Source organism: Panthera onca, chromosome B1, assembly GCF_046562875.1.
Source record: "Panthera onca isolate mPanOnc1 chromosome B1, mPanOnc1 haplotype 2, whole genome shotgun sequence".
In the NCBI taxonomy this organism is placed as follows: Eukaryota; Metazoa; Chordata; class Mammalia; order Carnivora; family Felidae; genus Panthera; species Panthera onca.
In genome coordinates this window covers 128485455-128507823 of record NC_138342.1, presented here as the reverse complement: position 1 = coordinate 128507823, position 22369 = coordinate 128485455, and the positions used below count along the sequence as shown (strand labels likewise).

At 34.1% G+C, this 22369-nt stretch overlaps 1 protein-coding gene across 6 annotated transcripts in view; it reads left to right on the top strand.

Moving 5' to 3' along the window:
* LRBA (LPS responsive beige-like anchor protein) overlaps positions 1-22369 on the top strand; it is a 779818-nt gene that overhangs the window by 108800 nt on the left and 648649 nt on the right. For all 6 annotated transcript variants that reach the window (XM_060655634.3, XM_060655639.3, XM_060655638.3 and 3 more), the window contains exons 6-13: positions 1076-1197; positions 1283-1409; positions 2084-2203; positions 3983-4129; positions 16778-16975; positions 17173-17306; positions 19429-19537; positions 19845-19997. In XM_060655634.3, the coding sequence (XP_060511617.2) occupies positions 1076-1197; positions 1283-1409; positions 2084-2203; positions 3983-4129; positions 16778-16975; positions 17173-17306; positions 19429-19537; positions 19845-19997 (1110 nt within the window). The remainder of the gene's footprint in view (positions 1-1075; positions 1198-1282; positions 1410-2083; positions 2204-3982; positions 4130-16777; positions 16976-17172; positions 17307-19428; positions 19538-19844; positions 19998-22369) is intronic.

Genomic DNA, 22369 nt, shown 5'->3' with positions numbered 1-22369 from the left:
AATCTGAAACAGGCTCTAGGCTCTGAGCTGTCAGTACAGAGCCTCATGCAGGCCTAAAGTCACCAACTGCAAGATCATGACCTGAGCCAACGTTGGACATTTAACCGACTGAGCCACCCAGGCACCCCGACACAGTCTTTGTTGTAGTAGCTTTGTTTGGTAGGTTTTGAATTTGGTAGCGTGAATATCAACTTTGTTCATTTTCAAGATTTTGTTTTGCTATTCTGGATTGCTTTCATTATGTACTTTGAAATAAAATTTGATTTTAAAATTTGTACTTTTAAATAAAATTATGATCTTTCTTTAAAACAATTTTTTTTAGTGTGTGTTTATATTTTTTGAGAGAGGGTGTGCATGTGTGCATGCAAGCACGGGAGGGGCAGAGAGAGAGGAGAGAGAATCCCATGTAGGCTCTGTGCTGTCAGCATAGACCCTGATGCAGGGCATGATCCCACAAACTGTAAGATCATAACCTGAGCTGAAATTAAGAGCTAGACACTCAGTCAACTGAGCCACCCAGGTGTCCCCAAATTATCTTTTCAATAATATTTGAAACCAGGTGGTAAAGTTATTTATATAGTGACTTTGAATTTAATTTAAAAATGTTATGGAAAAATGTTATGAACTAATTCTGTTCAGCTTTATATTTGCTATTAAAAATAAGCATATTCTAACCTTTTTGTTAACTTTTTTCTTTTCCTTTCTTGTATATCTTTCTCTATTCTAATATCTTAACATTTGAATAACATATTTCCAATTTGATATCACTACCTATCTCTTTTATTTGGAATTCTTTTGAATCTTTTCTTCATTATAAGAAATGAAGCAAAGATGAGTGTATCCAGCAGGTCATCTGGAATGTTTTTATCATTTTATTAAATTACCATCACTACTATGTATTTTGGAAAATTTGAAAAATTTGGAAAAGTCTTTCCGATAAATAAGCTTATAAATACTTTAAACATGATATAGAATAACATGTAGCAGAAATATATATAGCATTGTAAAGTCTCATTTTCTTGATTTCAGTAATAAAATTTTTCACGTGAATTAATAACTCAATGTTTTTCTTTAGGCCATTGCATTACCTCCTATAGCCAAATGGCCATACCAGAATGGTTTTACATTTCATACCTGGCTAAGAATGGATCCTGTGAATAACATCAATGTGGATAAGGATAAACCCTATTTATATTGGTATGTATTTTTGTATGTCAGTGTTACTATCTTCCTTTGAGAATGAAAGAATATTTAGAGGTAAAATGAAAATTATTCTTTATAGTTTCAGAACCAGCAAAGGTCTTGGTTACTCTGCTCACTTTGTTGGGGGCTGTTTGATTATAACCTCAATAAAGTCAAAAGGAAAAGGCTTTCAACACTGTGTGAAATTTGATTTTAAGCCACAAAAGGTATGTGATGTTAGTAAGTCGTAATTAATTTAACAAGCTATACTAGCCTTCAAAATGCTTTGTTTTAATATTAATGACATAACATGTGGTAGATCACAACTCTGTTTATTCTGTTTCAGAAAATGAAGTATAAGTCACTGGACAATTGTTAACTTCCCTGATTTGGATAATAAAAAGAATGATATTTTGTTATTCTATAGAGTATTGGGATAATATCAATGAGACAATATCAATGGAAGTTACTTTAGTAGTAGTAGTAGTAATATGTGTTTTCTTTTGTACCTTAAAATTTAGAGATTAATAAATGGTTCATCTGCAAAACGTATGTACATATAGATAAATAGGTAAAACAGATGTGGCAAAATGTTGACAATTGTGGTATCTAGATGGTGGAAAAGAGGGTATTTGTACTAAACTTTTAACTTTTTTGGGATATATTTGAAAACTTTCATAGTAAAGAGTTGGAAAGGTAATTTCACAGTAAGTTCTTATGTATTGAGAGTTCCCTTGATTAAATATTCCAAAGGTTGAATATTGATACTATTTTATTGATATTTATTTTATTTTTATATTTAATTGTAACTTATAGTTTAAGTTTTACTTGTTATTTTGAGTGTGGTTGAGTTATTTCAAGAATCATAATCCTTTTTTTCCCAAACTTTTTACTTATTCAGTGGTATATGGTAACTATAGTGCACATTTATAACCGATGGAAGAACAGTGAGCTTCGATGTTACGTGAATGGTGAGCTAGCCTCCTATGGAGAGATAACATGGTTTGTCAACACCAGTGATGTAAGTGGTTTGAAAAAATTATTTTAAAATATGAAAAATATATTTTACATTGAGTATAAATTTTAGAATACCACAATGGCAGAGTTAAGTTTGGCTAGAATGTTGAGTCCTTGTTAAAAAATTATTCTGGATAGGGTAAAGATGAGCATTTATAGGTAACAATGGGTATAGTTAGGAGCTCTACAGCAGAATTCTGATCATTTTTATGAATGAGTAGGATGATACATGCTTATAAATTTTGCAAATAATTCATAGCTGTTATAGATAACTATTATGTAATAATTTTTTCAGGATTGAGGAAAAGATATGTACAATTCAAATTAAATTTAAAATTTTCAATAGGAATTAAATTAAAATGTTCTTTTTTCCCCACCAATTACATTTTCAAATAGAAAACTTGAAAAATATAAATAGGAAAATGATTACAAACCATTACACCATTCACCATTAAATTCTTCTTTTATATCCTATGCTACGCATATTTATGTATTATGTAATGATAATCTTAAGAGCTTGGGTTTTTGTAACAGATAGTCTTAGGTTTGAATCCCAGCTCTGTCACTTACTGACTGTATGACCTTAATCTATTAGGCCTAAGTTTTCTCCACCTGAAAATGGGTGTAAAATAGTACGTATCTCAGAAGGTTAATGTGATAACTACATGAGATACTGTTTACAAATTAATTAGTAGAGTGCCTTGTACGGAGTAAGTGCTCAGTAAATGTTAGCTCTCCTTTTTTTTTTTTGAAAACACAAAAAGGGCATCAGATATATATGTTGTTTTTTGGCCTGTTTTTTCCTTATGTTAACTTTTATTGAGTGCTTCTTGTACTCCAAGCATTGTAATAAATACCTTTATTTTCTAAAAGCACCAACCTTGCAAGATAAGTACTATTATAATCTCCCATTTTACAGGTAAGGAGACTGAAGCACAGAGAGATTAAGTAATTTGCCAAGATCACCAGCATGTGAAGCAGTGATTTGACTTAGGTGGATTGTCTTGAGAAGCCAAATGTTAACAACTTTTCTGTATTCCCTAATATCAATATGTATTTATTTTTCAACATTCTTTCTAAAGATTTTTTTGTTGCATAACCATTTAAAGGGATGTGAAGAACTTTAGTCTTTCTTTGTGGACACGTGGATTTTTAAAATGTGGTTTGTAACCTAGATGTTAAGAGAATTTTTTTTGTTTTTAACGTTAGAAGAGATACATGCATCTGCTTTTCTGGATTTACATATTTGAGAGATTGTATTCCATGATCTCACCCATTGTCTATACCTTGATATCTGCAAAAGTCTGTCTTTACAATTTTAACTTCTCACCAAACTTACAGAACCCTGCTTCTCCATTCATGTTGGCTCCATACATATTAACTCGCCGAAAGGCAGATTATGTCCTAAACGTAACTCATGATTTTCCTTCTTATAACAAAGACTGTTCTTCCATTTGCTTTTTTGGTTACTCAAGTATGAACCTTCAGAATCCATCATGATTTCTTTGACTCTTCTTTCTTACATACACTTTGTCGTCAGATTTTATTTATTGTACTCTGGAAAACTTTGGCTTTCTCCTTTTTTATGATGTCTTTCTTGATCTCTACACTTGATAATAATGAATTAAGTGAAATGCTAAATGAATTATTTTAATTTAGCCAGATTAGAACAGATGAAACATTTATACCAAAATTTATCCTGAAACATTTAATCAATATAGGTTATTATTTCTTGAGGAGATATTGTTGTTTTTTCTTTAATACAATCTGTTTTCTTTCACAGACCTTTGACAAATGTTTCCTGGGCTCGTCAGAAACAGCAGATGCAAATAGAGTATTCTGTGGTCAGATGACTGCAGTTTACCTTTTTAGTGAAGCTCTTAATGCTGCTCAGATTTTTGCTATTTATCAGTTGGGACTGGGATATAAGGTACTTTACTTGCTGTTCATTGCTTAACCAGTGTTAGTTGAACTTGATTTAAAGGTAGGTGATGCATGGGACAAAATTGAAAGAGTAATCAGGGACACTACAGGGAAGTCACAGGAATCTGAAGGATACTTTAAATTTTTGAGGGAAACACAGTATACTTGTCATGTGGGCCTCTATGCATACTACTAGCTCAAGTTTCAACTTGCATTCATGCTACATTTGATGATGTCAGTTTTTGCATAACTAAATTTTCAACAGTTACTGTGATTAAAAACAAGTACTATGTGGAAATTAATGTGGAAAAGGAAATGAGGATGATGGTGTGAAATCTGATTCCAAACTTGAGAGAGTTCATGCAGTGCTCAATATGCATAAAAATTAATAACTAATTTTGCTAATATAATGAAAGAGACATTTTTTCTTTTGACTTGTTCCTTAATTCTTTCAAATGGCTGTTAAATTATTAAAATATAAAGTTGTTTGAACCAAATTATTTAGTAGTATTTATTTTGATCTAAAGCACCATAAACAGTTACTGCAATGCTAAGACTGTCATGAACTAAGAAAATTTGTGGGGTGCCTGGGTGGCTCAGTTGGTTAAGCAACTTCTCTGATTTCAGCTTAGGACATTGATCTCATAGTTCCTGAGTTCGAGCCCTGTGTTGGGCTCTGTGCTGGCATCAAGGAGCCTGCTTGACATTCTTTCTCTCTCTCCTGTCTCTCTGTCCCTCCCCTGCTCCAAATAAATCAACATTAAAAAAAAAATGGGAATCTCTGGGTTAAGCCATTGTTACTCTAGTTTGGTTTCAGGGAGCATGTTAGTCTGCTCTGTTTTTCTGAAAACAAAATCAGTTTTCCTGAGTTGATTTACATACCATTACATTCAGTATATTTTTATTTTAATTAGTTTTGACAAAAGTGTAACTACCACAACATTAAAGAAATGGAATAATTCTGTTCCTGCAGATGTTCAGTTGTGCCCCTTCCCAGTCAGTTACTTCCACTTCTCTAACTCCACTGCATTCTTCTTGAGAGAAACTGTTAATCTGCTTTCTGTCACTAGAGTAGATTTGTTTTTCTTAAGGTTTTATGTAAGTGGAATCATGCAGCATGTGCTCCTTAGAGTTTGGTTTCTTGTGAGAGTCATCCCATGTTGTTATGTTGTAGTAGTTTCTTTCTTTTTATCGCTAAGTAACATTCCATTGTATTAATATATCACAGTTTTTTTAAAAAGGATTTTATTCCTTTTTTTAACTAACCACTACACCCATCATGGGGCTCCAACTTATAACCCCAAGATCAAGAGTCGCATGCTTTATTGACTGAGCCAGCCAGATGCCCCCATATCTACAATTTTTTAATGCATTCTTCTATTGATGGACATTAGGGTTATTTCCAGTTTTGGGCTGTTATGAACAAGCTGCTCTGAATATTGGTGTATAAATCTTTGTGCTGCCACATAATTTTATTTCATAAATATTTAAGAGTGGAATTACTAACTGATATGGTAACTGAAGTTGCCAAACTCTCTTCCAAGGTAGTTGTATAATTTTACATTTCTATAAGCAGCATATGAGCTTTCTACTTGCTCCACATCCTTAGCATCTTGTATTGCTGGTCTTTTTAATATTAGGCATCTCAGTGAGTATGTAGCCGTATTTCAGTTTGGTTTTAATTTGCTTATTATAATGAGTAGAGATCCCAAGCATCTTTTTTTTTTGCTTATCGATCATTTTTGTATGTTCCTTTGTGAAGTGTGTTCACATCTTTTGTGTATTTTTTGTTTGGTTGTTTGTTTTCTTATTGTTAAGTTTTGAGATTTCTTTATATATTCTGGATACAAGAATTTTATCAGATGTATGAGTTACAAATATTTCTCCCCCGGTTTGTGTCTTGTCTTATTTTCTTTCTTTATTTTAAAACTTTTCTTTCTTTCTTTCATTCTTTCGTTCTTCTTTCCTTCCTTCCTATTTTTTTTTTTTTTTTTTTTTTTTTTTTAGGAGAGAGAATGAGTATGAGTGGGGGAGAGGGGCAGAGGGAGAGAGAGAGAATCCTAAGCAGGTTCCATGCTCAATGTGGAGCCCAGTGTGGGGCTTGATCCCAGAAGCCTGGGATCATGACCTGAACTGACATCAAGAGTTGTACTCTCCACTGACTGAGCCAGCCAGGTGCTCCACCTTTTTGTTTTCATAATGTGTCTTTTGAAGAACAGATTGGTTGGAAAGATTTTCTCATGTGTTTTTCTCTTACAGCTTCAGCATTTTTGTTTAGGCCTGTGATCCATTTTAAGTTATTTTTTGTGTCAAGGGTCAAGATTCTTCCCTCCCCCCCCACCCAATATGGACACCCTGGTGTCCCAGTACTGTTGTTTTATAAATTGCATTCTTCCTCCATTGCCTTACCTTGGCATCTTTATATTTCAATGACTTATATGTCTTTCTTATGCCAATACTGGATTATCTTGATTAATGTTAGTTTCACAGCAAGCATTGAAAACAGGAAGTCTGAAACCTCACTTTATTTTTCTTTTTCAAATTGTTTTGGCTTTCTAAACCCTTTGCATTTCCAGATTTTTTTTTTAGAACTCGCTTATCAATTTCTAGAGAAATGTCTACTGGGATTTTATTTGGTATTATATTGAATATTAGATCAATTAGAGAAGAATTGGCCATCCTACTGATACTGATTTTTCCAGCCTGTGAATATGATGTATCTCTCTATTTATTTAGGTTTTCTTTAATTTCTTCCAGCACTGTTTTTTGGTTTTCTTTGTATAGGTGGTATATACATTTTGTTAAATGTATTCTTAAGTGTTTAATGTTTTTCAAGTAATAAGTTGTATTTCAAGTCTCAGTTTCTAATTATTTGTTTCTAGTGTATAGTTGAATTTTGTTTATTGACCTTGCTAAATTTGCTATTACTTTTACTAGAGTATTCTAGGATTTCCTATACATACGTTATTATAGACTGTAAATTTTATTTCTTCATTTCCAGTCTTTATGCCTCTTCCCTTTTTTGTTTTGTACTAAGACCACCAGTATAAATAATTAAATAGAACCGGTGAGAATAGACATTTTTGCGTTGTTTCTGATTTTAGGGGGAAAGCAATCATACATATTTTATAGATGCCTTTTATGGAGTTGAGAAATTTCCATTTCTGGTTTCCTGAGAATTATTATCAGAGACATATTGAATTTTATAAAATGAGTTTTGCTTTTTGATCAACTCTGATAATCTTTCCTTTTAATTGAAGTGTTTACATAGTTTACAGTCAGTATGAGTATAGATACTATGTGTCTTAAATCTAAGTGTTTATATCTGGACTTTAAATTCTGTTTCATCCAACTGTATCCCTAGGCCAGTAGAACACAGTCTTGAATACTGCAGTTTTGTAATACAGTTTTTTAAGTTGATTTATTTATTTTGAGAGAGAGAGAGAGAGAAAGGGGCAGTGAGAGAGGGAGAGAGAAAGAGAGAATCCCAAGCAGGCATTGCACTGTCAGCGTAGAGCCCGATGCGAGGCTCAGACTCATAAAGTGAAATCATGACCTGAGCTGAAATAAAGAGTCAGACACTTAACTGACTGAGCCACTCAGGCACCTCTGTAATTCATTTTTTAAGTCAGGAAGCGTGAGTCCTCCAACTTTGTTCTTTTGCAAGATTGTTTTGGCTATTTTTAGTATCTGTAAAAAAAAATTTTTTTTAATGTCTATTTATTTTTGAGAGAGAGAGACAGAGACAGAGTGCGATCAGGGGAGTGGCAGAGAGAGAGGGAGACACATATATCAGTCAAAGAAAGGCAAATAATGCATGATTCCACTCATAGGAGATATCTAAAATATCAAACTCATAGAAACAAAGAATTGAAGGGTGGTTGCCATGGGCTGGGGGAGAGAGAAAAGGAGAATTGACAATCAGTGGGTATAAAATTCCAGTTATACAAGGTGAACAAGTTCGAGTGATCTGCTGTACAACATTGTGCCTATAAAAATACTGTATTGTACACTTAATATCTGTTAAGAGGATAGATCTCCTGTTAAGTGGTTTTACTGCAATTAAATTAAAAAAGAAAAAACAAGAAAAGTGTTGAAAGCAGACATCCCTGTATTTTTACTGATCTTAGGAGAAAAAGCATTCCATTTTTTTTTGCCATCAGTATGGTGTTTGCTGTTAGCTGTTTGTAGATGTTCTTTGTTTATTTGAGGAAGTTCACTTTTATTCCTAGTCTGGTTGAGTGTTTTTATCATGAAACGTTGCTGGATTTTGTCATATGTTCTTTGTGCTTCTTTTGGGATGATCACGATTGTTGTCTTTTGTTTTTATTAATATAGTATATTAAATTGTTCAGATATTGTTAAATCAACCTTTTGTTCCCAGGATAATCACACTTGGTCATAGTTTATATTCTTATCCATGAAGTATACTGAGGTCCAGAAAGGCATCTTAATGGTAAATGTGTAGAAATAACTGCTGGTATTAGTGCTAGGTCAGAAATCTTATCGGTAGTCATCTCTAACATTTGAGTCATCTTTTCCTCATATGTATGGTCAGATAGTGATAAAACTGTACTGAAAATCATGTTATGTGAGAAATTGATGATCCTAGAATTACTTCTTGCTTTATTTTTTACTGTTGAAATCTGTTGTGTTGTATAATCCATGTTTTAGAGAATCCCTTATAACTTAAGGTAGCAGGGATATGGAAAACCAGCAATCTCAGGATTGCTTCTAGGCAATTGCAATTGATTCAGTGCTTTAAAGATTAAAATAATAAATATTTCAAAAGAAATGAAGGGTTAAATACTTCTTTCATATTGTCTTAGTGTTTGATGAAGTACCATGTTGCTTTAAGTACTTTAAAAGGGTAATTTTTTATTTTAATTAATCATATCAAATAGTATTTACACATGAATATTGTTTCTATAAATTTAGCAGCAATTCCTGAAATATGTGAAAGTCTTAGTTTTAGTTTTAGATTTAGTTTTGTTTGGATTGGTTAGTGGTAGTGATTTATTCCTCAATTCCAAACAAAATAGAAAAAATGTTTAGCTATTTGTTTTCAAAATTTTTACCTGCTAATGTTGACATACTGTACTTTGAATAGTAGCACAGGCTAAATTATTTGTTTAATTGAACTAGTTTCTGATCTTTACTCTGCCACAGATTAACTTTGTGGACTCAAAGAAATCACTTATTTCTTTAGACTTTCGTAGTTTCTGCCTTTGGAAAATGAATTATATAATCTCCCATATTATATGTCTTTATATTGTAAGTTGGTAAATAGGTTAGCTTTTGTAGGTTGCCCAAATGACATTTCCCCTCAAAAGTATTTATTATTTAAAAGCATTTATTTCACTTATGCTAAAATTCCCTCTGTAATCAGCTTTCATTAAATTAAAAAATATTAAATCAATGCTTACAGATTTATTAACTGCTTATCAAGGGGGCAGAAATTTTAGAAAAATAATATATTAAAGCTTTTAAAATGTTTTGTGTAAAAGTCAGAAAGATAAAGGCAGTCTTAGCATGTTTTACATTTTATTTTTATAGCAGTATTGAAGCAGAATTCACAAGTTGAATCCAGCAAGTCTTTGTTGGAAAAGATGTTCCATTTAGCTTTAAGTGGTTATAGTTAAACTAAAGAAAAAAATCCTTGTCTGTGATTACTTAGAAGTATGGTTTAAGGGGCGCCTGGGTGCCTCAGTCTACTTCAGCTCAAGTCATCTCATGATTTGTGGGTTTGAGCCCCATATCGGGCTCTCTGCTCTCAGCGCAGAGCCTGCTGTGGATCCTCTGTTCCCGTCTCTCTCTGCCTCTTCCCCTGCTCATGCTGTCTCTCTAAAAAAATAAACCTAAAAAAAAAAACAAGTATGATTTAAAAGATAAAATATGAGCTTTCTGGTAAAGGTAAATATATACGCAAATATAGAATCTTGTAATCTTGTAATGTTAGTGCATAAATCACTTTTTTTAAGTTTATTTATTTATTTTGAGACAGAGAGAGAGATCAGGAGAGACAGAGAAAGAAGGAGTGGGAGAGAGATCCCAAGCAGGCTTTGCACTGTCAGCGTGGAGCCCGATGTGGGACTTGAACTTAATGTGAGATCATGACCGGAGCTGAAACCAGGAGTCAGATGCTTAACTAAGCCACCCATGCGCCCCTGCGTAAATTACTTTTAATTCTGATACAGACTTTAAGAGAAAAAGCATAAAAATCTAAATCTATACATAATATGAAAAGATGTAATTTTTGATATCACTAACATAAAATCGGGTGATGGAGATGTAAATGTGTAAAGGTTTTGTATGTGATTGAACTTAAGCCGTTATTGGCTTAAAGTAGAATATTATAGGGATGCCTGGGTGGCTCAATTGGTTAAGCGTCCGATTTCGGCTTAGGTCATGATCTCACGGGTTTGTGAGTTTGAGCCCCGCATCGGGCTCTGTGCTGACATCTCAGAGCCTGGAGCCTGCTTGGGATTCTGTCTCTTCCTCTCTCTGCTCCTCCCATGCTCATGCTCTGTCTCTCTCTGTCTCTCAATAATAAATAAATGTCTAAAAAAAGTAAAAAAAAAAAATAGAGTTTTATAACTTTAAGATGTTTTATGTAATTCCTGTGGATATGGCAAAGAAAATACCTATAGAACTTAACACAAAAGGAGAAAGGGATATAAATACCAACAATCATTGGCATATAAAAGAAGTCAATTAGCAAATTATAGTGAACAAAAATGGCAATAGTGAGTCGCTAACTACTTCAAATGTAAATGCATTAAACTTCTCACTTAAAAGAAATAGGATAAATGGATTTTTTTCTCCTAAATTTTAATTTAAATTCTAGTTAGTTATCATAGAGTGTAATATTGGTTTCAGGAGTAGAATTTAGTGATTTGTCACTTAAAAATAATAGCCAGTGCACATCATAAGTGCCCTCCTTAATACCCATCACCCATTGGCTAATGGATTTAAAAAAACAAAACCCGGGGCGCCTGGGTGGCTCGGTCGGTTACGTGTCCGACTTCGGCTCAGGTCATGATCTCACGGTCCGTGAGTTCGAGCTCTGCGTCGGGCTCTGGGCTGATGGCTTGGAGCCTGGAGCCTGCTTCCGATTCTGTGTCCCCCTCTCTCTCTGCCCCTCCCCCGTTCATGCTCTGTCTCTCTCTGTCTCAAAAATAAATAAACGTTAAAAAAAAAAATTAAAAAAAAAACAACAAAAAAACAAAAAAAAACAAAACCCAACTGTCTTTGGTCTATAAGAGAGACACCATAGGTCTAATATGGAATATGAAGGGATGGAAGAAGATAGTCCATGCAAATGGTAAGCAAAAGAGAGCAGGGTTGGCCATGTGTATATCAGAAAAAATAGACTTCATTTATTCATTTTAGAGAGAGAGAGAGAGAGAGAGAGAGAGAGTGCAAGGAGGGGAGAGGGCCACAGGGAGAGAAAATCTTCAGTAGGTTCCACACTCATTGTGGAGCCTGACACGGGGCTCAATCCCTTGACTCTGGGATCATGACCTGAGCTGAAATCAAGAGTCAGACACTGAACTGACTGGGCCACCCAGATGCTCCTCCAAATTAGACTTTAATTCAAAATCTGTTACAAGACTCAGAGAAGGAAATTATATAATGATAAAAGTGTCAATTCACGAGGAAGATACAATAATTAAAAATATATACACCTAACTTTATGGCTGCAAAATATATGAAACAGACCTTGACAGAATTGAAGGGAGAAGTATGTATTAACACAATAATGGTAAGACATTTCAAAACGCTTTTATTAATGGATAGACCAACCAGAGAGATTACTAAAGAAACAGAGACCATGAACAACAATGTAGACTAGTTGGACCCTAACAAACACATACAGAACACCCCACCAAACACCAATAGAATACATATCCTTCTCAAGCTCCTATGGGACATTCTTCAGGATAGACAACATATTAGGCCACAAAATTAACAAATTTAATAATACTGAAATCATAATACCAAATACTTTTTTTTACCCCAATAAAATTAAGTCAATAGTAGAAGGAATCTGGAAAATACACAAATTTGTGGAAATCAAACAACACACTCTCATACAACTAGTGTGTCAAAGAAATCCCCAGGAAATTTCTGGAGCCAAGTGAAAACAACATATCAAACTTTATGGGATTTAGGGAAAGCAATACCAAGAGGAATGTTTATAGTCCTTTAAAAAGAATAAAGGAAGATCTCAGATCAATAACTAATTTTTCCCTTCAAGGAACTAGAAAAAGAAGAGCAAAGTAATCCCAAAGTTATCAGAGGAAAGGACGTGATAAAAATTCAAAGTAGAAATAAATGATATAGAGACTAGAACAATAATAGAAAAAAATTAATAAAACTAAGAGTTTTTTTTAAAGATCTACAAACCTGACAAGTTCTTAGCTAGACTAAGATAAAAGAGAAGACCTAATAACTAAAAGAAATGAAAGAAGAAAAAAAAATAAAATGAAAGAAGAATTATTACTAATGCCATGAATCTAAAAAGAATTAGGAGACTACTATGAACAATTTTATATCAGCAAATTGAATAATATAGAAGAAATGGATATTCTTAGAAACACACTGCCTATCAAGAGAAAATCTGAAGAGACTGTAGGTACTAAGGAAATTGAATCCGTAATCCAAAACCTCTGAATAAGGAAAAGCTGTGTACTGCATAGGATTTCACTGGAGTATTCAAACATTAAAGAAGAATTAACAACAATCTTCCTCAACTCTTTCAAAAAATGAAGAGGAGGGAATACTTCCAAACTCATAACTTTTTAAAGTTTATTTATTTTGAAAGACAGAATGAGTAGGGGAGAGGCAGAGAGAGAGGGAGACAGAGAATCTCAAGCAGGCTTCGCACTGTCAGTGCAGACCTTGACGCGGGGCTCGACCCTACAAAACTGTGAGGTCATGATCTGAGCTGAAACTAAGAGTCAGATGCTCAGCTGACTAAGCCACCAGACACCCTCCAAACTCATTTTAATTTAGGAGGTCAGCATTACTTTGATACCACAGCCAAAGGCACTACAAGATAACTATAGACCAGTATCCCTGGTTAATTTTGATGCAAAAATCCTCAACAAAATACTAACGAGGCAAATTCAAGAGCACACCAAAAGGATCATAGTCTGTCACCAGCAGAGACTTAGTCCTGGAATGGAGGACTTATGAAAGTCAATCATTGCAATATACATGTTAACAGAGTAAAGGACACAAACCACACAGTCATCTCAATTGATGCAAAAAAACTGTTGGACAGAATTTATTCTTTAATTATAAACACACTCAACAAATTACTAGTGAAGGAAACTACTTCAAAATAATAAGGCTACATATGAAAAGCCCACAGCTGACATATGCATTAGTGAAAGACTGAAAGCTTTTCCTCTAAGAACAGGAACAAGGCAAGGATTCCCATTCTCACCATTTCTGTAGGCCACAGTCCTCGGAGTCTTAGAGCAGTTAGTCAAGAGGAGGAAATAAAAGGCATCCCAGTTGGAAGGGATGAAGTAAAATTATCTTTTCACAGATGACTTGATCTTATATGTAGAAAATTCTAAATGAAAACCTGTTACAACTGATAAATTCAACAAGCTTGCAGGATACAAGCCAAGAACAAAAATCAGCTGTTTCTCTCTATAACAACAGTGAACAACCTGAGAAGGAAAATAAAACAACAATCTAATTTACAAAAGCATAAAAAAGGAATACTTAGGAACAACTTACCTAAGGATGGCTTAAGACTTGTACACTGAAAAGTCTGTAACATTGTTGAAAGAAATCAAAGAAGCCACAAAATGGAATGATACCCTCGGTTCATGGATTGAAAGACTTGCAATTGTTAAAGAATGCATACTGCTGAACATGATGTACAAATTCAGTACAGTTCCTATCAAAATCCAAATAGTATTTTTTGCAGAAATGGAAAAAAAATCCCTAAAATTTATATGAAATTTCAAGGGTCTCCAGATAGCCACAACCTTGAAAAAGAAGAACATGATTAGAAGTCTTACACTTCTCAATTTCAAGACATATTACAAAGGGATAGTAATCAAAACATTATGGTGCTTGCATAATGGTAGACCTATGGACTAATAGAACAGAATTGAGAGTCCAGAAATAAATCTTTGCACATATACTCAAATGATCTTCTACAAAGATGCAAACACCACACACAATGGAGAAATGATAGTCTTAAAAAATTTTTTTTCTTTAATGTTTATTTATTTTAGAGACAGAGCGAGAGACAGAGTGCAAGTGGGGGAGGGGCAGACAGAGGATGACACAGAATCTGAAGCAGGCTCCAGGCTCTGAGCTGTCAGCATAGAGTCCGACATGGGGGCTTGAACTCAGGAATCATGAGATCATGACCTGAGCCAGAGCCGATGCTTTACCGACTGAGCCACTCAGGTGCCCCTGGCTAGTCTTTTTAAAACCTGGATTTGTGAAAAGTAGATATCTACACAGTAAATAGTGAATTTTGATCCTTACTTTACAACATATATCAGAATTAACTCAAAATGAATTAAAGACCTAAACCTAAGACACATAAGATTCCTACCTGAAAGCAGAGGAAAATCATCATGACATTGAGTTTGACAGTGATGTTTTGGATATGACACCAAAACAGGCAACAAAGATAAAAATAGACAAATGGGTCTTCCATCTCAAAATCTTTGGCATGTCAAAGCTTTTATGTATCAAGGAATTGAGTGAAAAGGCGAACTGTGAAATGAGAAAACATGTTACAAAACCATATAGTTGATAAAGGGTTAATATCCAGAATCTATAATGAAGTCCTACAACTGAACAACAAAAATCTCCAAATAACCCACTAAAAAAGTGGGCAAAAGACTTGCATAAACATTTCTCCAAAGAAGATACTCAAATTGCAAACAAACATGAAAAGATGGTCAACATTACAAATCAGCAGAGAAATGCAGATCAGAACTACAGTAGATACCACCTCATACCACATTAGGATGGCTAGTATAAAAAACTGAAAATAATAAGTATTGGCTAGGGTATGGAGAAATATGTACCTGTATGCACTGTTTAGTGCATATGTGGAATGCATATATGGGGATGTTCAGTGGAGATGTAGAATGCTGTAGGCTCTATGGAAAGCAGTATGGTGGTTCTTCAAGAATCAAGATTAGAATTATCCTATGATTGAGCAGAAGAATTAAAAGCAGGATCTGAAAGAGATATTTTCATATTCAAGTTTATTGTAGCATCATTCACAATAGTCAAGAGGTTGAAGCAACCTAATTGTCCATGGACACATGAATAGATAAAATGTATATATGTACAGTGGAATACTATTTAGTTTTAAAAAGAAGGAAATTCTGACACATGCTACCATGTAGTCAAGCTTGAGACATGATACTAAGTGAAATAAGCAAATAAAAAGTATGCTAGGATTCCACTTACATGAGTTACAAAAAATAGTCACACTTACAGAATCAGAAAGTAGAATATGGTGGTTGCCAGGGAATGGGGAGTGGTAAAATGAGATGTTAAATATATACTGAACTTCAGTTTTACATGATGTAAAAGTTCTAGAGATTTGTTATATAACAATATGCATATAGTTAATACTACTTACTGTACTGTACACTTAAAAATGTTGGGGCGCCTGGGTGGCTCAGTCGGTTAAACGTCCGACTTTGGCTCAGGTCACGATCTCGCGATCCGTGAGTTCGAGCCCCGCGTCGGGCTCTGGGCTGATGGCTCAGAGCCTGGAGCCTGCTTCCGATTCTGTGTCTCCCTCTCTCTCTCTGCCCCTCCCCCGTTCATGCTCTGTCTCTCTCTGTCTCAAAAATAAATAAAAAAAAAACGTTAAAAAAAATTTTAAAAAAAATGTTTAAGATGGTACATTTATGTACTGTGTTAATAACCACAATTAAAGAAATCCAAAAAGGGGGCACCTGGGTGGCTCAGTTGGTTGAGTGACTCTTGTTTTGGGCACAGGTCATAATCTTAGGGTTGTGGGATTGAGCCCAGTGTCAGCTCTGCACGGAGCACAGAAACTGCTTGGGATTCCCCTTCTCTCTCTCCCTTTGTCCCTCTCTCCCACTCACGCTCTTCCTCTTTCTCTCTTAAAAAAAAAAAAAAATCCAAAAAGACAAAGTACAGTGAAAAAAATGATAAAATATGTTCCATAGGACACTACGTTTTATACTTTTTAAATGTAAGTTAAAAAAAAATTTTTTTTTGACGTTTATTTATTTTTGAGAAGAAAGAGAGCATGAGCGGGGGAGGAGAGAGAAAGAGGGAGACACAGAATCTGAAACAGGCTCCTGGCTCTGAGCTGTCAGCACAGAGCCCGACACGGGGCTCGAACTCACGGACTGTGAGATCATGACCTGAGCCGAAGTCGGACGCTTAACCGACTGAGCCACCCCGGCGCCCCAAATGTAAGGTTTTAATACCGACTTGATTTTCATTGTATCTTTAAAATGAATACAGTCCACTAAAGAAGTAATGAAACAGGGCTCTTCTTACTTGATATTGTTAGGAAAATGATTAAAGATACATTCCTTAAATTTTTGTATCTGGTGATTTGTATCTAGATTTTCTTTTTGTGGTATACTGTTTTAACTGTTTTACTCTTTATTTTTAGGGTACATTTAAATTCAAAGCGGAAAGTGATCTGTTTCTTGCTGAGCATCACAAACTTCTTTTGTATGATGGCAAACTTTCTAGTGCCATTGCATTCACGTACAATCCACGTGCTACAGATGCCCAGCTCTGCCTTGAATCATCCCCTAAGGACAACCCTTCAATTTTTGTTCATTCACCGCATGCACTCATGCTCCAGGTACTAGCTATGACATTTTTTATTTTTTATTTTTTATATATAATCTTTTAAGAATATTTTTCATGGTAAATTTTAGTGAGGTATATTAGGTAGCTTCTATTAATAAATGTGATATAAGGTATTGTTCTTGTTAGGCTTTTTTTATTGTTTGGGAAAGGAAATCATTGGAATCTTTACTGTGTTTTCTGTTTTACAAGGATGTGAAAGCAGTTTTAACACATTCCATTCAAAGTGCTATGCATTCAATTGGAGGAGTACAAGTGCTGTTTCCACTTTTTGCACAGTTGGATTATAGGCAATATTTATCTGATGAGGTTGACTTGACTATATGGTGAGTGCCATTATTTTGTTCTTGAAGTGGATGTGAGGATGACTTTTATTACTGTTGAGCTGCACAATATTTTTTCTGCCTTTTAAATTTGTTGGTAGGGTTAAAAGAATGTATGTAAAGAAATTTGTGAACTTTAAAGGTTACTACAAATTCCTGTCAGTAATAGTAGTATTAGGGGCATCTGGGTGGCTCATGATTGAGCATTCACCTCTTGGTTTTGGCTTAGGTCATGATATATCAGGGTGGTGGTATCGAGCCCCATGTCGGGCTCTGTGTTGATCATGGAGCCTGCTTAAGATTCTTTCCCTCTGCCCCTTTGTGCCACTTGCAGTCTCTCTTACTTTCAAAAAAAAAAAAAAAAAAAAAAAAAAAGGTAGTAGTAATCTAAATTCTTTATCAGTAGGAAATATGGAAGCTGTAAAAAATATAATAAACTTCTCTTAGAATAAATTTAGAAATAATGATTTAGCAAAAGTGAATAATACATTTTTGTCTATCATTCTAATTTAAAAAGTTATTTTAGATTATTACATGGCAGTGATTCATTATGGGGATTTAGCTTTTCATTTTAATTATTGCATATAACTAAATTAAAACTGAAGTTTTTAATGATGTTATTTATTATTTACATTTGGTCTTTTTGAAAATACTAGATTGTATGTTGGACACATTTGTCTCTTACAGTATAGAGTCTAAAAAAGGCAAAGATATAAGAGGACATAATATAAAACATTGGAGGGGGTGTCTAAATGAATTTTTCATGGCTGTATATTCTAGTGAGACTAGTAATTATGTTTAATGTATTATTTGAGTAAATGAGTGTTTCATTATTCATTTTTAGAATTCCCTGATTTTGTGTAATTTGATATCAATTAATCAATGTATGTATTTCATGATGTAATAATTCTCTTGAGATGTTTAGGCAACAAAATGACTTTTTTTTTAAATGAATGAGATATCAAATCAAGTATTTATTGTCTACATTAAAATAATTAAAGTTATCCTTGACATATTGCTACTTCATTAATTTTATGTGTCCTGGTCTGAAACTTCTGTAACAGAGCTCAGTTATTTTTTCTTGGTTCTCCCTTTCTTTTTTTAAACTTTCTATCTTTATTGAAAATGAAGACTTAACAAAACTTTTTTTAATGTTTATTATTTATTTTCGAGAGAGAGAGAGACAGAACACAAGTGAGGGAGGGTTAGAGAGAAAGGAAGACACAGAATCTGTGAAGCAGGCTCCAGGCTCCAAGCTGTCAGCACAGAGCCCAACGTGGGGCTCAAACTCACAAACCATGAGATCATGACATGAGCCAAGTCGGACGCTTAACGGACTGAGCAAAGGCACCCCAAAATTGCTGACAGTTTTAAAAGCACTTGTGTCGAGGGAGGAGGTTGGCTTCTTTTGTTTGTGGGGGTATCTCAGAGGCTTTGAGAAGGAGGTAACAGGTGATCTTCATTCCATTCCATTTTGTGTATCTCTAAAAGTGAGGATAGGAGCATGGCCCTAGCCCCTATTCAGTTTTAAAAGTCTTCTCAACTGACTACAGAATTACGATTTTCCTTTTGGGATAATGTACAAAATTGTTGAATTAGTGTTTGAGGACTTCGGTTTGTAAATTCCAAATTTACTTTTTTATCTTCTTCATTAACCAGGCTAGTCTGGAGCCCTAACACATTTCTAAGTATTTCTTTCCTAGTGTATTTGCTCCATGTGTCTTTTGCCTCTGGCCTCTAACTCTCTAAAATTGAATATACTTGCTAATCTAAGTTATATCTATTCTTTAAGGCCTTAATATACTTATGTTAGCCATTTTATTACTTATTTTTAGACATTGCTAATTTTTGTTCAGTTTATATATGTTTCTCATGTTGTTTGTAAGTAATTGACTTATTAGTAGGTTGATGATAAAGTACGTGAAATAAATAATTAAGTCCTAATCCTGCATTCAAATTCCAGTCCCCAAATAATGTTGGAGACAATTTTATAACTTCATTTTCCTTGAAATAGAGAACTTTTTATTAAGATAGATGAAAGCCTGCATCTATTTAATCCCCCTCCCCACCTTGTTTTTTTAAAAGAGTAAGTTTTTCAGACTGTTGCCTGTTGTTTTTGTTGCAGTTCAACTTTGCTGGCTTTTATTATGGAATTGTTGAAGAACTCAATTGCTATGCAGGAGCAGATGCTTGCCTGCAAGGGCTTCTTGGTAATAGGATATAGTCTTGAAAAGGTAAAGTATGAGATGCATTATATATTTTGTTCTTAATTTTGAGGGCATGGATTTGGTCTCCTAAGTGGTTGAGCAATTCTTTCTGCAAGTGTGTCTCCTTGGTTACATAAAATTACCAAAATTAAGATAACCTTTTGTTGTTTTACCTTGCTTCCATTGCTTTTTTAGAGAAATGTGGCATCGAGTCTCATGGCATCTTTAACTTTTAGCAGTTTGTGGGCCAACTTTTTTCTGGTATTGAGAACCTTTAATGTACTTACTTTGCCTTGTATTGGTAGTGACCTTTCATCTATTTTTTTCTTTTCAGTCTTCCAAATCCCATGTTAACAGAGCAGTACTTGAACTTTGTCTCGCATTTTCAAAATATCTGAGTAATCTGCAGAATGGGATGCCCCTACTCAAACAATTGTGTGATCACATTCTTCTTAACCCAGCTATATGGATTCATACTCCAGCCAAGGTAATATATTGGTTTTGTTTTACTATCTTCACTAACTTTTTGTAGTTGAGAACAGTTATAATAATGAGGTTTTCTTTTATTCTTCTATATGTTGTCATATACGATTTTAGTAGATTGCAGTTTTTGACTAAGCTTTTTTTTCTTTTTTAGATATATTTGCAAATAAGTGTTATCTTTTCTTTCTTTTGTAAAGCAGTGTCAGTATTTTTTTTTGAAGTTTAAATTCCAACACATTTAAAATACGATGTTATATTAGTTTCAGGTATATTGTATAGTGATTGAATAATTCCATACATCACCCAGTGCTATCATAACAAATGCAGTCCTTAACCCCTACCACCTATTTCACACATCCCCTTACCCAGCTCCCTTTTGGTAACCATCAGTGTGTTCTCTATAGTTTAGAGTCTGTTTCTTGGTTTGTCTTTATGTTTTTTTTCCCCCTTTTACTCACTTATTTTGTTTAAATTTCACGTATGAGTGAAATCATATGGTATTTGTCTTTCTCTGACTGACATATTTTACTTAGCATTATACTCTGTAGCTCCATTCATGTCCTTGCAAATGGCAAGATTTCATTCCTTTTTATGGCTGAATAATATTTGATTATATATATATGTACCACATCTTTATTCATTCATCGGTAGACGCTTGGGCTGCTTACACATTTTGACTGTTGGAAGCAATGCTGCTATAAACATAGGGGTGCATGTATTCCTTTACTTTTTAAAAAAATATTTATTTATTTAGTCTCTACACCCAATGTGGGACTAGAACTCATGATCCTGAGATCAAAAGTCACATGCTGTCTAGACTGAGCCAGCCAGGCGCCCCATGGGGTGCATATATCCTTTTGAATTAGTGTTTTTGTATTTTTTGGAAAAATTCTCAGTAGGTTGATTACTGGATCATAGGGAAGTTCCATTTTTAATTTTTTGAGGGACCTCCATAGTGTTTTCCACAGCGGCTGCACCATTTTGCATTCCCACTAAGTGTGCAAGAGTATTTCTTTTTCTCCATATCCTTGCTGACAGTTGGTTCTTGTTGTTGATTTTAGCCATTTTGACAGTTGTGAGGTGATAACTCATGTAGTTTTGATTTGCAATTCCCTGATGATGAGTGATGAGCGTCTGTTCATGTGTCTGTTGGCCGTCTGGATGTCTTCTTTGAAGAAATGTCTGTTCGTGTCTTTTGCCCAATTTTAATTGGGTTGTTTGTTTTTTTGGTGTGTTGAGTTGTGTAAGTTCTTTATATATTTTGGATACTAACCCTTTATTGGCTAGGTCATTTGCAAACATCTTCTCTCATTCAGTAGGTTGCCTTTAGTTTTGTTGATCGTTTCCTTTGCTATGCAGAAACTTTTTATTTTGATGTTGTCCCTATCGTGTAGTTTTGCTTTTATTTCTCTTGCCTCAGAAGACATAGGTAGAAAAATGTTGCTATGGCCAGTCTCGGAGAAATTACTGCCTGTGCTCTCTTCTAGGATTTTTAAGATTTCAGGTCTCACATTAAGTCTTTAATACATTCTGAGCTTATTTTTGTGAATGGTGTAAAAAAGTGGTCCAGTTTCATTCTTTTGCATGCTGCTGTCCAGTTTTCCAAGCACCATTTGTTGAAGAGACTTTTTCCCATTGCATATTCTTACCAAGCAGTGCCAGTATTTTTAAAAAACAGCTATAATCTTTATTTTCTGTTAAATACAAATTATATTTGACTTTCATTTGCTAAATATAAATCAAAGCTGGAAAGTTCCAATGTAAATATAATATTTCCTATCAATTGTAGCTCTGTTCTATTGCAAATATGCGTACATATCAATGTGTATATATGTATGTATACATATTTGTGAGTTTAATTCTTCAGAAATAGCTGAAATGTCACCATTTTTGAAGGCTTCTAATGTATACTGGTCTCATTTAATCATTTTTATTCACATGAATTTAAATTATTATATACAATTATATATGTGTACAATAATTTATTTAGCACTATAACAACAAACCGATTACTTCTAAATGAATATAAGTGAATTTGTAATAAAGTATATAAATAAACCTTCGCTAAATCTTAAGAATATTGATAGTGGTAGTGTTAAGCAGAACTTGAAACAAATTTTTATTAAATTGCATAATTGTATATGCCCTATCTGAAGTTTTTGTTAGACGTTGTATTATTTTAAACGTGTTAATTTCCTATCTCCCCTTCTCCCTTTTGATCCACTTGGAATGTTTATCATTGTTTAGTTTAGAATAACAGGTACTTATTTTAGTTGTTGGAAAAAAATTCAGACTTTTTTGCTTTTCTAGAGTCATAGTATCTTATTTTCAGTTGGTCTTTTCAAATGTTAAAGAGAAAAACAGCTGCTGACTGTG